This window comes from Arachis hypogaea, chromosome 12, assembly GCF_003086295.3.
Source record: "Arachis hypogaea cultivar Tifrunner chromosome 12, arahy.Tifrunner.gnm2.J5K5, whole genome shotgun sequence".
Taxonomy (NCBI): Eukaryota; Viridiplantae; Streptophyta; class Magnoliopsida; order Fabales; family Fabaceae; genus Arachis; species Arachis hypogaea.
In genome coordinates, this window is record NC_092047.1 from 4,485,013 (window position 1) to 4,502,616 (window position 17,604).

Genomic DNA, 17,604 nt, shown 5'->3' on the forward strand with positions numbered 1-17,604 from the left:
AACTATCAGGCAAAGAGCTCAACAACAACAAGGCTTGTAACTCATCATTCAAAATGATTTTATTATTTGTCAATTGGTTCACCATCTCCTGAAAGGTGCTCAAGTGCTCCGGCATTGATTTACCTTTAATATACTTCATATTGACAAGCTTCCTAATTAAGAATGCTTTGTTTGGCACATTCTTCCTCTCATATAACTCCTTCAATTTATTCCATATCTTCTCAGCATTCGTTTCGGTGTCAACATGTGGATACACGCTAAGATCAAGCCATTGCCTAATCAAAGCAACTGTCTTCCGATTCATCTTCTTCCATTCAGCATCGGATTTAATACCTTTGAATTTATCTCCCTCCATAGGATCATACAAGTCCTTGATATACACCATATCTTCCATGAGCGTCTTCCAAATCGAGTAATTTTGGGAATTCAATTTGACCATATTTGTTCCATGAGTATTTTCCTCCATTTAATCAGCAGAGAGATAAACAACCAAAGCTCTAATACCACTTTGTTGAGAAAAACTCAACAAAGGTTCAAAGAAGAACCTGTCTAACAGCGGAAGCACTAAAAATAAATTTTCCACAACATGTGTAATTAAATAGCAATACCAAAGATACTCTAAGTAACAAATATAATGATAGAAATTAAATAATCAGATACCAGAATTTTAACGTGGAAAAATCCTAAAAGGGGGACAAAAAATCCCACGGACCTAGTCTAGTAAAATCTTCCACTATCAAAATAATGAGTACACAATCAGTCTTTCTAGTAGCACAAGGTATCTCAACAATTAATAAGATACATTATCAAAACTGATGGAATCAACATAAACCCTCTACAAAGTGGATATCTCAAATCAGACAAAAAAAAGGCAATACAACTAGTAAATTATATTCTAATATTCATCTTTATACAAAAAATAACATACTAAAATTTCATAAAAAATAGAATAAATTTACTGATTTAATCGAATAAAAAATAATTTATCTTTTTTTTCAATTTCTTCTTCTCCCATGACGCCGAAACTCTCTGTTTTCTTTCTTTTTTCTTTTAAAAGTGAGAGTCTCAAAAACTCTCTCTCTTAAAAGCCACTTTCTTTCATTTATTTTTTTTATTTGTTTTTAATTTATAGGTCCCACTTAGTTAAGGACCACTAACGTTGAACAATTTTGGAAAATATCTAACATCTCTTAGTGATGATCTTGTTAGGATATAGATAAATAACTATAAGGATATCCTTTAGTATTCATGAGACCTATATTTACAAATTTTTTAATATATATTTTATATATTGTATATAAGTTTTTTTTGGGTGGGATATTTGCATAGATAACTTGAGAGATTTTAGATATGTTTTGGACTTTGGCTCAGTCCCTCTTATAGTAGAAATACAATCGATTTGATGAATTTCCATACTCGTCAACTTTAAAATAGAAACACACTAGGATTTATGCTATGGTGTGGTAATTGTTAAACCTTAGTGCAAATACTGAAATTGAAATAGTAATTATTAATTACAGAAGTATTTGACTTTCATTTTATACTTGTGTATGTCTCTGTGTTATTTTTCTAAATAAAGTGCGATTTTTATTTATTATTGTATGCTAATATTATATATATATTTATATATATATATATATATATATATATGACTGATTTGGGGAATAATTTTTTTGTGTAAACATAATATAATTTTTATTAGTGATGTGTTATTTTTGTTTGTTTTGGTCTTCAATTTGACTGTCTTCCTAAATTTCGATAATAAAATTATATATTCTATTTTTTCTTTGTTAAAAATCCCATAATTAGTTTATTTTAGGTTGTTATTTGTTATATTGAGATTTTATTTTTCTAAAACATTGGGTATTATTTTATTTTGATATTCTTTTTTTTTTCGATGTATTGGGAGTGTATACCTATTAAAAAAATATTTTTTATAATATTAAATATTTTTAAAATTCATTTTGTATAAAGTCATAAATAGAATAATTTTTCACTATGACTACAAATAATGAAAAATAGTTATACTATGTATTTAAGCATTTTTGTCATCCAAGTCCAACCAAATTAACCTAAACACAACAAAAATTACTTTTATTTCAGAGAGTGTTTATACATCGCCCAAATATTATCATTATCATCGTCATTGTCATTTTTTTTTTTACGTTTTTCCTTCTTTTTTACGGTTTAATTTATATTATTTTCTATCAATTATTTTTAATATTAAAAATAAAAAATGCACAAAAGAAATATACACAAAGATAATACATATAACATTTTTTTTGCGTTTGAACATTCTTTTTTTATTATTATTATTATTTTGGGGGTTTTTTGGACTTGTTATTTTGGGAGTGTTGTTTTTTGCGTTTTTGTCATTGGGTGTGTTTTAACGGTCATAGCTTCAAAGATGTAACATGAAAAAGATGAATCTACTAATATAGGCCCAATACTCTTTTTTGTGAAATGAAAACTTTTTAGAGGCCTGGAAAACGGCCCTTTTTAAAAACAGTTTAGTTTTTTTAAATCGTTGGCCCATAAAATGTCCAATGCAATCCAATCCCAGCAAAAAACCCTCCACACCCTCACTTTTAACTACTCCCAAGTCCCCACAAAAAGTGTTGTGCTAGTAATTAATGATGTTTTATGCGAATAATAAAGTCTTAGAATGTAACACATAATTCAAGGTTTTCCTTTTATTTTGAAGACTTAGTAGATTATTTGTATATGGTAGCATCTCTGGTGGTTATAATATTGGTGGCTACGGTGACTATCGTTTGGCTGACCAATACGATAGTGATACGCAAAAAAGAAAAAAAAAAGTTGCTAATTATGTGTATTGGAAGAAGGAAGTTGAAAAAGATAAATCTTGAGTTAGAAGTTTAAAGAAGACTTCTTTTTTTAATTTAGTTTTAAATTTAACATATTTTACAATCATTTACATTTTACAAATTAGTCATATGCATATCATTTTAAAAGTCAGTTCGTTACATGTTATATTGTTGCAGGTTCGTGGTTCATAGCCATTTATACATATATATGTAAATGTTCTTTTAATATATGTCATGGTGTTAATATGTTTAAATATTAACGGATATTAAGTCACCAAAAAAAATAAAAAGTCACCAAAAATATTAACGGATATTTTAGTGTTGAATTTACTCAAATTTATTATTAAAAAAACTGTAGATATTGTTATATAAATACTATTGGATTGTTTTCAAAACTTACCAGTAATAAGGGATTCAAAAAATTTTAGAAATGAGAGCAAAAATATATATACTAAAATAAATTTTGTTAAATATTATTAATTATATAAAAATATAAAAATTAAAAAGAGTTAGTGAACACTTTCATTCTTAAAATACTATTCATTATATATAATTTATAAAAAAAATTATTTCTAAAATTGAAATTTAAAATATTTTAATTAAATTATAAATAACTTATTATTTTAAATAATTTTTTTATATACATTTAATAATAAAAGACTAAATTAATTGGCACAGTAGTGCCTAATAATACACTAGTATTTATAATTTAAAACTATAATTATATATAAATATTTAAAAAATTAAATATGTATATAAAAAGTATGTTTATATAAAATAATAAAAACATAATTTACAATTTTTTCTTTCTTTTTTTTTAATAATTAAATTTGTTATATATTTTTTAATTTAATTTTTATATAATATTAGATTAAAGATTTTATGCATCTATTTAATTATGTATTATAATTAAAATATTTTTTATTACTATTTCTAAAAATAAAAAATATATTCTAAATTAGTAAATTAATCAATTTATTTTAAAATTTTATATGCAACATAGGTAAATATAATAGAACAAAAGATAAAAAATAAGTAATTAAGATGAATAAATTGAGAATAAAATAAAATATATAAAGTCATGAAGAAAATAAAACATTATATTAATATATACCTACACTATAATTGTTTGAATTAAAATTTGTAATTGAAAATATCAAAAAAGAAAAATAATGAAATTGAAAGATACATAGAGTTATGGAGAATTATATAAAAAAATGGATAATTTAAAATGTACTTTTTTTACGAAGAGAAGATGACCACTAAACAAGGAATAAAAAAAGGTTAAAAATATAAAAAAAAAAAAAGAGAGTTTAAGAGAATAAAGGAAATAACGGCACAAGAACTAAATTTGATTAGGTTAAATAATAGTCAAAATAATAAAAAAATAAAAAAGTGAATTTAGGCCTTTAACTAATTGAGTTTAGTTTATTTATAATGAGATCATTTAAAATTTAAAATGGTGATATATTATATATAATTATAATCTTTTAAAAAAATTAAAAACACAGTGGTGACAAGTGCCCCTTTATCATTGTTTTTAGGTCTGTCCCTGCTTACTAGGTTCTTTGTATGTAGGTGCATATCTGATAAATACGATATTGCTGGTTATAAGTAGGGGTCGAGGAAAGTTGAGAAGATTTGTAAAGTTTTAAAAAAATTTATTCTTGCTACTCATGTCATTTGTGATAATGAGTATCCTACTGTAAATTTGTATCTTCTGATATTTGGAGAGTGACACAAATAATTGATGATGCTATTGAGAATAGATCAGAGATTCCTTCATGAGAGAAATGGCAACCTCAATGAAAGAAAATTTTGACAAATATTAAGGAAAATGTAATATGGTAATGTCTCTAGTTTGTGTTTTAGATTCTAGGTACAAATCATATGTTATTAAATTCTGTTTTCCTTTAATTTACAAATCTGAGCATGTGGCTGCTGAAAATGTTGAAAAAAGTGAAGAATCCATCACAAGAAATGTATGATGAATATGTTGAAATGTATCATGGTGAGACAATAATAAGTGGAGTTAACACTAATGGTCTAATTGCTTCTTCTAATATGGTTAATTATGAAATCAGTGGAATTGATGAAATGTTGAATATGGTTCGGAAAAAAGAAGCCATTCATCAAACAAAATCAGAATTAGAAGTTTATCTTTATGAGAGTGTTTACATTTCTGAAGACCATTATAAATCTTTTAGTGCTTTGGAGTGGTGGAAAAACAATAGCATGAAATTCAAAGTTTTATCTAAAATGGCAGTGGACATATTAGCAATTTCTGTCTCAACGGTGGTTTCAGAGTCTTCATTTAGTGTCTCATTATAAATATCGTTCTCCACTAAATCAAAAGTCTATTAAAACTCTCATTTGTGGAGGAGATTGGCTTCGAAACAAGTATGGTTTGAAGAAAAAATCAAAACAAAAAATTAACTTTCTAATATTTCTCTTTTTGACTAAGTATCCATGTTAATGTTATAGAAAGTATTTTTCTTTTTAAATGTGAGAACATTGATATTGGTATGATGTGAGTAGTTAGAATAATAAAATTAAATTTTCATGATATATAAATGAAGTATCATATAATTTAAGATTATGACCACAATTTTATTTTAAATATTCTCTTTTGTACTAATAAAAAAAGTATTTGTTGCATTTATATTATTTAAAAATTTAATGATATGTGTATGCTTGCTTTTTTTTTTTTTAAGGTGTTGGAACAGGAAGATTAAATCACTTTTAAATTTGGAGGGTTAATCGATTAATTGTTCAACATTCTCTTTACTTTGTTTTGATTTAAGTAGTTATTAGCTTTTATTTAATGTTATGTTTAGTTGGTTTGTTACAACTCTTGATATTGATGAAGTCTTTTATTTTGATATATTACATATTTTGGAAGTAGCCAAGTGAGAATATATTCATATATATTATTTTTTTTAATCATGATAATTATTTATCGATATTTTATGTTTATTTTGTATCAATATTGTCCATAAATTTATTATTTTATATTTTATAATTTTAAAAATTAAATTATATCTTAAATTTAATTATTATTAAAAAAAAGGTATATTGATAGACTTCAGGTCAGATTTAATAACAGATCAGGCTCAGTACTCATTAAAAAACTTATATCAGTCTACTGGCCAATATATTTTATTACAGGCCTAACCTATTAAGAGTAAAATCTAACCTGACCTATCCTGTTTCCACCCCTAATTACAAATAATTATGGTTTGACCGGCCAATATGATAGATACGCGAAAAAAAAAAAAAAGGAGAGTCACTAATTATGTTTATTGAGGAAAGAAAGTTAAAGACAAGTCTTGAATTGAAAGTTAGTAGAAGACTTCTTTTCTTAATTTTATTTCTGATTTTTTTTTACTATTTCTTTTGAATAATTTTAATTACATGGTTAAACTAAGTACCCACAACAAAGAATTATCAGTTTGATTAGCACATTTTACAATTCTCTATAAATTGGTCATATGTGTATTATTTTAAAAGTCAATTCGTTATATATCACCTTGTTATATGTTTATGGCTCCTAAGCCCTAACTACATTAATCACTGTTTCAATCAAGCTATCATAAAATGACACCATTTATGCATATCTATATAAATGTTTTTTTAATATGCGTTATAGTATTAATATGTTTAAATATTAATAGATTGATTAGTGTTAAATCTACACAAATTTATTATAAAAAAAAATTGTAGATTTTTTTTTTGAAGTAAAAAGTGCTCAATACAATAAGGTGAAGCAATAGAAAGTAAGTAACGGGTTACTCAATGTACAAACCCACATCCTCAACTCAAGAGTAAAGTCCCCTCTAATCATCTTCGACATTGACATCAACAGCCAAGAGGTCCACCACCAAGCCACTCGTCGAAAAGCATAAAGGACCTGATTATTATCTCCACCACTCCTCAACAGTGATTATTGAAGACTCTACCATTTCTTTCTAGTCAAATTGCCTAGATATTATTATGTACTATTTGATTGTTTTCTAAACTTTTTTTTTTCAACCAATCACACCTTTTACAAAAGTAAGCAATTTTTTTGAGACAAAATTTGTCAAATTTTAATCTACCATAAAAAGCTAAAAACCATAAAAGATAAGACTAGAGACACCATTTTTTTAATCTTATTTCTTCATCTTTTATCCCATAGTTTTTATATTTTTCTATTATAAGATATTTGCCTTTTAAGCAATCCAACAACAACATATGGCTCAAATAGTGAAATTCTAAGAGACCATTACTCTCCATGACAAATGTTTGAAAGCTTTCAATGTAGTTTTTAGTAACCAGACAAAGATTGTTGTTCACATACAATGGATCCAATTGGTTAATGAGATGTGGCCACTAATCACTTCACCATCTCCACACTTTTTGAGCCATTGACAGAACTTGAAGAGTTTTATGATGAGTTTCATCAATATCGACCATTTCATTACAAATTTTAGTAAAATGTGAAGGTGACTATTTATATACAAATATTTTTATATATAAAAATAATAATAAAGTGTTGGCTAATTTTTTTTGTTATGAAAGTAGAAGTAGTGATATACTTTAACATTGTAATTTTTGGTGTTTTTTAAAATTGTGGAAAGTATACAAATCGGAGGGTTCGATTTGTGTACCTCAAATTTTTTATTTTTTTTACTACAAATCGAACGATCCGATTTGTGTACCTCTCACAAATCGAACGGTCCAATTTGTATACCTCCCACAAATCGGACGGTCCGATTTCTGTACTTCTAATAAATCGGACAGTCCGATTTCTGCTTTTCTAGTTAAACGATTTCACATTTGAGTATAACACTCTAACAATCCACATTTTAAAAAAACATCACTACAACTCCAATATTAAAAATAAAAAGTTCTAAAGTGTTAGTATGTATTATATTAAATAATTTAATTAAACATATTAAATTATTTAACTATTTTCAATTATATAACAGTTAATGTGAGTAATCACTAAATGTGAATATAGGTAAAAAATTCCAACAAAATATGATTCATTATACATAGCATTTACAATTTTAAGCCAAATGCTCTACTTCGTGATGCAATGTTTTCATTTTAATTTGCATATGTCACTGCAAAATAGGCTTATTTGAAGGCAAAACAATTAATTTATTGTTAAGCATTTGTTTTTTGTCATTCAAATTAAGTGACACAACATTAACATTTCTTTTCATGTTCCTCTTCCTTTTTAGTCACACTCATAAGCAACATGTCTAAATGGATTTTATTTTTGGTCAACATTTCTAAAACCAAAGGACCAAGAAGACAATCTACTTATAAGACCAAAACAGAAAACCTACTTACTTTTACTTATCATCAACATATAAAAAAACTACTTATTTATTCAATTATGATATTAATTTTAATACACTATTAATAATATAATAAACTATCATTAAACTATATGTTTTTATTTGAAGACATTAAAGACAACAAGCAATTAAATTAGACAAAAATACACAATGTCACAAAATTAAGAAATTTCAATTCTTACATACTTCTCCAAATCTCCATGTACCAAAAATGGAAAAATCTCACTACACCATTCTTCCTTTTTCTTTTCTTTTCCCCCTTTTTTCCCCTTTACTCTCTCTTTTCTCATTTTCCATTGTTCAACCTCCATTTCCAATATTCCAATTCCATTACACTTATGCCACCATTTCGCAATACACAAAACCAAATACACAACAAAATGAAATGAGCCCCCAAAAAAGGGAAAACAAAATAAAATTAAAAACCCTTAAATGCACAGCAATACATAGTACATAGCATAAAAATAAGCACACACATTCACATTCACACACACACTCTCTCTCATTTTCTCTCTCTCTCTCTTTTATTATACGCCGAACCCCTTTCTCTCTTAGCTATAACCTCCTTTCTTCTCTTTTCAATCCCTAATATCTTCCATTTCACATATTTTTGTTCCCTTCATAAACCAAAAAAAAAAAAAAGCACAACACACAAACAAAAACCACACCCTCGTTTTCTAACCCTTTCTCTGGCTTGCACCAAGACCCGTTTTTGATCGCAACCCAACTCTCCTTTCACCTTGGATTTGATTCCCCAAGCGCCCATTTCTCTGTATTCGTACAGCACTTCAACTGTGTGGAGATTCACCTTCATCCATTTAGGGTTTTGATCATCTAACCTTTATCTCTTATTAAAATACATAAAAGGTTAAACTTTTTTCAAATTTATATTTTGATATATTTGATTCATTGGGGTTTCTTGCAGAATCTGGGTTTTATTTCTGAGGATTCGTTTTTTGCAGTAGGTGGGGCACTTTGGGTTCTATGTGTTTTATCTTGTTTTGAGTAATACCCAGATTTTGTTGAGTGGGACTTTTACTTTTTTAATTTTTTTTTTGGTTGTTGCTATTTTTCGTGGAACTGCAGAGGGAATAAAGTGCTTATCTTGGTTTGTTTTGTTGTTTGCACTGGGAGGAGTAGAGAAAGAAATTGTGCACATGAAGTGTTTGAGGGAAAACCACTGAGAAAATAGCTAGAGCTGGATGCTTTTAATGTGTTGCTTTTGTTAGTTCCGAATATTTGTTGCTGTGGAAGTGTATCTGGAAGAAGAAGCTGTGGTGGTGGTGGTGGTGGGGTTGGTGTTGATTTTCGGCTTGGGGGTGGCTGGTGGGGTTTTACTTGGTGGAGCAGTTAGGGAAGGCATAGGCTTGCATGGGAGAACATGAGACATGGGCACAGCCACAAAGTGGGCTATTGCCAAATGGCTTGTTGCCCCATGAGGCCGCATCGGTGTTACAGACACTTGATTCTGAGAGGTGGTTGAAGGCTGAGGAGAGGACTGCAGAGCTTATTGCCTGCATTCAGCCTAATCCACCCTCCGAGGAGCGAAGAAATGCCGTCGCAGACTATGTACAGCGCTTGATCATGAAATGCTTCCCTTGCCAGGTCAGTGGCCTTATGTGTTTACTGTATGCTTCTTTGCTTTGAGGACTTATTTTGTTGGTAAGTCAATCATACTACAATATGGTAAATGTTGAGGGATGTTATGACAAATCATGATCTAGGTTGTTGTATTTCTCCAACCTTGAAAAACTGGTCAATGATGCAAAATGTATGGTGTAAACTTGTAGTAACACTTGAGTTTTGTATCCATTAGATGAGAATGTGTTGGAATAACGGTTTTTATTGTGGAATTAGAATGCATTATTGATACAACAGATTTTAGAGATATTTCAAAAGCTATTATTTTTAGCTCATTTCAGAAAGCATTAAAACAACTTTTCTATTTCTTGTTTTAGATTTTCTTTCTAATTTTTTGTCTAATTGTTTTAAAATTATGTACATCTGTTTAACTAGAATTAGGAAGTTATTTTAATTTATTTCATAAAAATAAGGTCAACAAGACTTCAGCCTAGTGCTAAGTTAGAAATGCTACTTTGATGATCAGTTCTGCACAAATGATTTGTTTGCAGTGAGGAAATTAAACCCTGATTGTGTTTGTGTAACTTGTACTCCCATATTATTGTGTATAATTGTTTATGATACAGGTATTCACCTTTGGATCGGTACCGCTCAAAACTTATTTGCCTGATGGAGATATCGACTTAACAGCATTCAGTAAGAATCAAAATCTGAAGGACAATTGGGCACATCAGGTCCGTGACATGCTTGAGAATGAGGAGAAGAATGAGAATGCAGAGTTTCATGTCAAGGAGGTTCAGTACATTCAGGCTGAAGTAAGTTTTTTAAGAGAATATATTTAATTTGCTAAGATTTATTGCTTTTGTAATTTAGGTAGTGTCAAGGTTAAGTTTGGAATCTTGTCCAGTTTATTTTTAAAGTCTTGTGCTAATTTTGCTGACTTATTAAATGACGATGAAACCTTGTAGTGTGTTAAGTTTCCTCATTTTTGCAAAGAAATTTGGTAGGAACTAGGAAGTTTATGGGGAGTTCATGATGAATTCTTGTTCTGCTTGCTGAATTCTTAACCCTTTTTGTTGATTTTTGCATATGTGTATTTGTGTCTTTTCTCTGTTGATCACTTGGTCCAGTTATTAATACAAATATCACCTTGCAAGGCAATTACCTTTAACATTAAACTACATTGAGGAAAAGTGTTGTAGTAGCCAATATGTAGTGATTTGAGTTACGTACATTTCGTTGCACTTCAAATCATAATCATACCTATGGTGTCTCTTATATGTGACACTATTAGGATTAATTTTAGTTAGGATTGTAATATTTTAGTAGTAGTGTTTTACATTCTTCTTCATATTTGCAGGTGAAGATTATAAAGTGTCTTGTTGAGAATATTGTAGTAGACATTTCATTTAACCAGCTTGGAGGGTTGTGTACCCTTTGTTTTCTTGAGGAGGTAATTCAGCGCATCTAAGCCAGAAGCCTCACAGTGTATCATTCTCTTTAGAGCTGTGTCCTTGGTACTGTTTTTGTATTGGAATGATAAAGATTTGATTTTGTTTCTGTAGGTTGATAATCTGATCAACCAAAATCATTTATTCAAGCGTAGCATTATACTTATAAAAGCTTGGTGTTACTATGAGAGTCGTATACTTGGTGCCCACCATGGACTTATCTCAACTTATGCGTTAGAAACCTTGGTTCTTTACATATTCCACGTTTTCAACAATAACTTTGCTGGACCACTCGAGGTATTGGAATTTATCATGGTTTTCTTTATTTTTTGTATTTTTTATCATTAATTTTAACATAATGTTATCTTTTCCCCCCTTTTTGAAAATATAGGTGTTGTATCGATTTCTGGAGTTTTTTAGTAAGTTTGACTGGGACAATTTCTGCATAAGTCTTTGGGGTCCAGTTCCCATTAGTTCACTCCCAGATGTAACAGGTGGTTACAATCTGTTGAAACATTTGTTTACTAATTTTTTGTTTAGCTCTGTCTTTCTTATATTGCTTTCCCCCTCCTATTTATCCCTTTTTTTTCCACAGCTGAACCTCCTCGAAAAGATGGTGGAGATTTACTGCTCAGTAAGCTATTTCTTGATGCCTGTAGCTCAGTGTATGCTGTTTTTCCCAGTGGCCAAGAAAATCAGGGTCAATCCTTTGCTTTGAAGTATTTCAATGTTATCGATCCTTTGCGTGTCAACAATAACCTTGGCCGTAGTGTCAGCAAAGGTATATTGGTTCATGTTATGCTTTTCTGTTTATAGAATCTCAATTAATGATGAAAGTATGGTAAATTTTATGCTTGTTGCTGGAGTTAAACATGTACTGTATTGGTTTCCCCAAACTATTTAATCTACTTTTTCTTATCTGTTTATGGCTAATATTTGCATCTATGATTCATGTGAACCAGGTAATTTCTATAGGATACGCAGTGCCTTTACTTTCGGGGCTAAAAGGCTGGCTAGATTACTTGAATGTCCAGAGGAGGAATTGGTTTTTGAAGTCAATCAGTTCTTTCTGAACACTTGGGATAGACATGGAAGTGGGCAACGACCTGATGCTCCAAGCAATGACTTGTGGCGATTGAGGCTATCCAGTCCCGACCAATCACAGAGATCTGAGAATGTCCAGCACAATATCCACAAAATTGATATTACCTCGAATCATGAATTCCATATAGAAGGAGATCATGTTTCACGTAGTGGGCTGTCTCAGCATAGTAATTTATCCTCTGAAAACTCGTATAAAGGTAGTGAAGTTTCTACAGTGTCACATACTCAGAGTCAAAAAAGTTATGGAAGCCAAAATAATTCAAGGACCTCTGATCAAAGCAGAAGAGAAACTAATTCTAATCATGCTGCTCATGTCGATAAGGTCCAGAGGAACATTAAGGTCGATAATCTTCCAACTGATGTTCAAGGGAGGTTTCTTTTTGCCAGAACACGTTCTAGCCCTGAGCTAACTGACTCATATGGTGAAGTTTCTTCCCAAGGGAGACGTTCAAGAGCTGCAGAAAGTAGTAAACTCCCAAATTCCTTTGCGAAATTGGAGGTTAGTCAGAGGAAGAATGTTGTTGAGCCTGAGATTGTTCCAAGTTATGGTGTTAGAATAGATGATTCATCAACTAGGCACATGCCATCTCGCCAAATTCATGATAGTTCTGCTGAGTCTAACAGTGGTTCAAATAGTTATCATGATGAATCCGGCTCGGTGATTGTGAGCGAAGAGTTTGCATCTATTGCAGGAACAGCTGGAATGCAGATGATGCATCAGGAGGAGCAAGACCTTCTGAATATGATGGCATCTCCGACAGCCCAAGGTTTCAGTAGTCAGGGTCATGTTCCGGTGAACATTGCTCCAGGTCACATACCATTTCCATTTCCTCCATCCATTCTCACATCAATGGGATATGCTCATAGAAACATGGGTAATATTCCTTTCATTGAGCCTTCTTGGGGCACTAACATGCAATTTCCTCAAGGTTTAGTCCCTTCACCATTGACACCATATTTTCCTAGCTTAGGATTTGCATCAAATCCTCAAGATTTAGTTGAATCTGGGAATGAGAATTTCAGTCCTGTTGGAGAAGCCGATAATGATTTCTGGCATGAGCAGGAAAGGGGTTCTGGAAGTGGGGTTGAAGTTGATAATGGAAACTTTGAAATGCTTCCAGATGATAAGCAACAGTCAACTTCAGGTAGTTATAACTTTGGCCCGTCATCTCGGGCAGCCGGCTCTAGTAGTTCAACTAGAAACTCACAGAAGTTTACTACAGAAAATCGAGGCCCAACAAGAGAAGAGCATATAGAAAATTTTCTGTATCAAGATGGCAGGAGAAATGAGGTTTATTTTGATGATAGAATGCCAAATTCTCAGTTGTCCAGCGGACCACCTTCAAGCTCCTTCAGGAGCAGTAAAACTTCTTCTGAAAGCTCTTGGGAAGGATCATCGGCCAAATCCTCGAAGCCAACGAGGGATAAAAGGGGAAGGAAAAGCACTCCCTTGGGGCAATATGGTGGTGTTTATGGTAAGGGTAAGAACGCCACAGAGGTTTCAACGAATAGATTAGATGATGAAAACAGGGAATGGACACATTTGTCAACTATGCCATCGGACATGTCCGAAAGAAGCACTGGCCCTCCAGCTGCTACTTCCTTGCATGTTCCAAGGCATCAAGTATCCGGTTTTGAAGCCCAAGCAAGTGGACCAGATTCTCCAGTACCCATGGCCCCCATGATCTTAGGTTCTGGTTCTCGCCAAAGAGCAGCTGATAATTCTGGCCTTCTTCCGATTGCCTTCTATCCTACAGGGCCACCTGTACCATTTGTTACAATGCTTCCTATATATAATTTTCATACAGAGTCATCGGAAACTGCAACAAGCAACTTCACTGCAGAAGAAGGAACAGATACCAATGACTCTAATCAGAATTTTGATTCATCCGAGGGATATGATCAACCTGAGGTTTCAAGCCCTTCCAATTCTATGCCAAGGGTGGTGACTGAGCCATCGGAACACAAGCCTGATATTCTCAACAGTGACTTCGTTAGCCATTGGCAAAATTTGCAATATGGACGATTTTGTCAAAACACGCGTCATCCTCCTTCAATGGTGTATCCTTCACCAGTTATGGTACCTCCCGTTTATTTGCAGGGTCGTTATCCTTGGGATGGTCCTGGTAGACCTGTTGCGGCTAATGCCAATATTTTCAGCCAGCTTATGAATATGAACTATGGGCCACGTCTAGTTCCTGTTGCTCCCGTCCAGTCTGTTTCTAATAGACCTGCCAACGTTTACCAGCGTTTTGTGGATGATATTCCCCGGTATCGAAGTGGGACCGGAACCTACCTGCCAAATCCGGTATGATAAATTTCTAAAAGAAAAACTTTGTATTTTATTCTTACATATGCTCATGCATTTAAATAAAGTAGTTTTTCAATTACAAAACCATTGATCAGCCTGCTTTTGTTGATGGTGATTTCGTTGTAATGTTGTGTCATGTTTATAAATTTATATCAGAAGGTCTCTGTTCGCGAGCGACATTCCACAAATACCAGACGGGGAAATTACAACTATGACAGAAATGACCATCATGGCGACAGAGAAGGGAATTGGGTGAACTCAAAGTTGCGAGGAACTGGACGTGGCCACAATCGCAACCAAAGTGAGAAAACCGGCCCAAAGCCAGAGAGGTTGTCGACAAGTGAGAGCCGCTCTGAGAGATCGTGGGGAGCTTCGCATAGACATGACTCCTTCATTTCTCACCAGAACGGTCCGGTCCACGCAAACTCTTCACAGAACAGTGCTGCCAATGTAGCCTATGGAATGTACCCTATACCTGGCATGAATCCCGGTGGGATATCATCGAATGGACCAACAATGCCTTCTGTTGTAATGTTTTATCCTTATGATCATAATGCAGGCTACGGTTCCCCGGCAGAACAGCTTGAATTTGGGTCTCTGGGGCCAATGGGTTTCCCTGGTGTCAACGAAGTACCACAGCCGAATGAGGCAAGTCGATCTGGTGGAGTGTTTGAAGAGCAAAGGTTTCATGGTGGCTCTGCACAACGATCCTCTCCGGATCAGCCTTCTTCACCCCATGTCTCAAGGTAGTTGCCCCTTTCTGTACCGAAACTGCCACTAGTGCTTCTAGCAGCGACACGTTATTGAAGTCATATTATTGTTGGATGGTTAGCATCCAAGTGTGAAATCCTTATAAAATGTTTGCTGCATCAGAAATCCCAAAACATGATTTTTCACTCATGTCTATAGACACGGTTTACAATTGAGCACTTATAATATCATTCGATTCACATAACCAACCTCACCTTGTAAGTATGTATTCCTTTTCATCATAAGTTTTTAGTACATTTCACTGTTGAAGGATATTCTCTAGTTTAAAATCGTTAGCTAACAAGTGTCTCAAAGGAAGCTAAATTAGCAATTTTTAAAAAACTTCAATGCATGGAAAACTTTATAAAGAAAAATTGAAGGAACTTTTGTTAATAACAAGGAAATATTTAGCAATACCCTATTGATGATGTCTTTGATTTTGTGATTTTGCAGAGGGCCTTGATTCTTGTGCCAGATCAGAATACAGAAGTTTTCAACTGGAAAAGGATTTTGATCCTTTTTCCAATGGTGGGCATGTAAATGGGTGAAACACCTGCTCTCTCATTTCAAGGCAATTCTTGTTCTCAAGTCTCAACCCACTTATCTACATAAGTGAAGGTTCCTTTGGTATATCATTGCTTGATCCTTATAGTGAAAGGTCCCTTTTTTGTGCCCTACTTGCATGTACACTTAGACAGGTTGATCTAACCAACTTTGGTTATGTTTGCGGACCCAACACCTCGGTTTAGGGTGAAGCACGGCGGCGGCAAGGAGGAGCATGCAACACTCCTCCAATTCCACAAAAGTGAAAGAGTATGGAAGACTTAGGTATCAGATTTTTATTGAAGGATTTAGACACAATTGTAACCCCTCAATCATCAAAGTTTAGAAGGAAGAAAAACAAAAACAAGAAAGCTGGCTTAGATTCAGTGTTTTAGAGATTTTTAGCTTGTTACAGAGTTCAGGTTCACTCTTCTATACATGATGCTAGTGTACTTGTTTTATATCATGCTGAACTTGTTTGTTGAACTTTATGAACAATGTGATAGTTTAGCAATAAAAATTGTTAGAATATCTTCCTTAATTTTTCACATCAAGAAAATAGGTAATGATGAAGTCCCCATATAACATATATATGCATGCCTATTTAATTTCCTCGCTAAATAAAAGTGAAATAATTAATTCCCAAGCAATAGCATAGTAGCATACTACAGGCAGAAATGCACATATTACAAACTTAAAAAATTCAGGTTTTATCATTTGTTGCATATTTTCAAGCTGCATGCTATTGTGGTTACGGTGTTCTTAAAAGGTATTGTTAAAATTAATTCTAAAAATAATATTATTAAAATATAAAAAATATGTGACTTTAATTTTAACATTTGTAAAATCATCATAGCTACTATAACCATAAGCGCCAAGCTCTACTTATTTTAAAATCCTAAACATGATCAATCCTACATAGTTTAGCACCTGTCTATTTAGTTAGATCACGTCTGAAGGTTAATTAATTCTTACAATTAACAAGCAAGATTGTTAGTATGCAAGTGTAATATTAGTTTTTTTACAAGTTATAACTCAAATGACATAGTCTTCCTATACTCATTTAGAGGTCGCGGATTCGAGTCTCAATCCTATCTTTGGTTTAAAAAAAAGTGTAATATTAGTTTTATTTAAATATTCAAAGATATTAATAATTAGTACATACATTATTATCGAATCAAGTTAATTTATTAACATCATTGTGTTGTTGTAAGTTAAATATATTACCGAAGGAGAAAGTTGTACTTAAATATTTAGATATATGTTGTCCATCTCCTATTTAGGATTATGCACTTTATCTTTAATACCTTGATGTCATTTGTAGTCTTTTTTTGCCTTTTGTCAATAGGTATATTTCAGAAAATTTTGTGGTATGCTTTTATGCACTTTAAGTAGGTTTGATTTATCATGATTCATTATTCATGATTGACATGAGATGTTCCTGTTTAATGTTGGCTTTGAACTGATGATTATTGTGGGTCAAATTTTGTTTCGTAACGATAGAGACAAAAAAAAACAGAAGCCAAAATTTACTTTATTTAACATTTATTAATTCTAACAATAATTAATAAAAACATAATAAAATTCTGACTGTTTTTTACTAATTTTTTTCAAGTTATTTTTTGGTTTTAGTTCGCCTGAATTTTGTTTTAAAACAATTACTACTACTTATTACAAAATAGTTGGAG

At 31.8% G+C, this 17,604-nt stretch overlaps 1 protein-coding gene across 9 annotated transcripts; it reads left to right on the plus strand.

Annotated features, from left to right (window-relative positions):
- Nucleotides 1–8,416: 8,416 nt before the first annotated feature.
- On the plus strand, nucleotides 8,417–16,457 carry LOC112726489 (uncharacterized). Of its 9 annotated transcripts, none has more exons than XM_025775889.3 (11): nucleotides 8,647–8,999; nucleotides 9,102–9,141; nucleotides 9,263–9,781; nucleotides 10,384–10,572; nucleotides 11,118–11,210; nucleotides 11,323–11,505; nucleotides 11,600–11,702; nucleotides 11,804–11,989; nucleotides 12,171–14,620; nucleotides 14,780–15,369; nucleotides 15,827–16,457. In XM_025775889.3, the coding sequence occupies exons 3-11, from the start codon at nucleotides 9,548–9,550 to the stop codon at nucleotides 15,834–15,836; spliced, it is 4,038 nt and encodes a 1,345-aa protein (XP_025631674.1). In that variant the 5' UTR covers nucleotides 8,647–8,999; nucleotides 9,102–9,141; nucleotides 9,263–9,547; the 3' UTR covers nucleotides 15,837–16,457. The 9 variants fall into 9 exon arrangements, with proteins under 9 accessions (XP_025631675.1, XP_025631676.1, XP_072064663.1 ...); XM_072208561.1 differs by having other exon boundaries at nucleotides 8,649–8,999; nucleotides 14,783–15,369; XM_025775890.3 differs by lacking the exon at nucleotides 9,102–9,141 and having other exon boundaries at nucleotides 8,417–9,043.
- The last annotated feature ends 1,147 nt before the right edge of the window (nucleotides 16,458–17,604 follow it).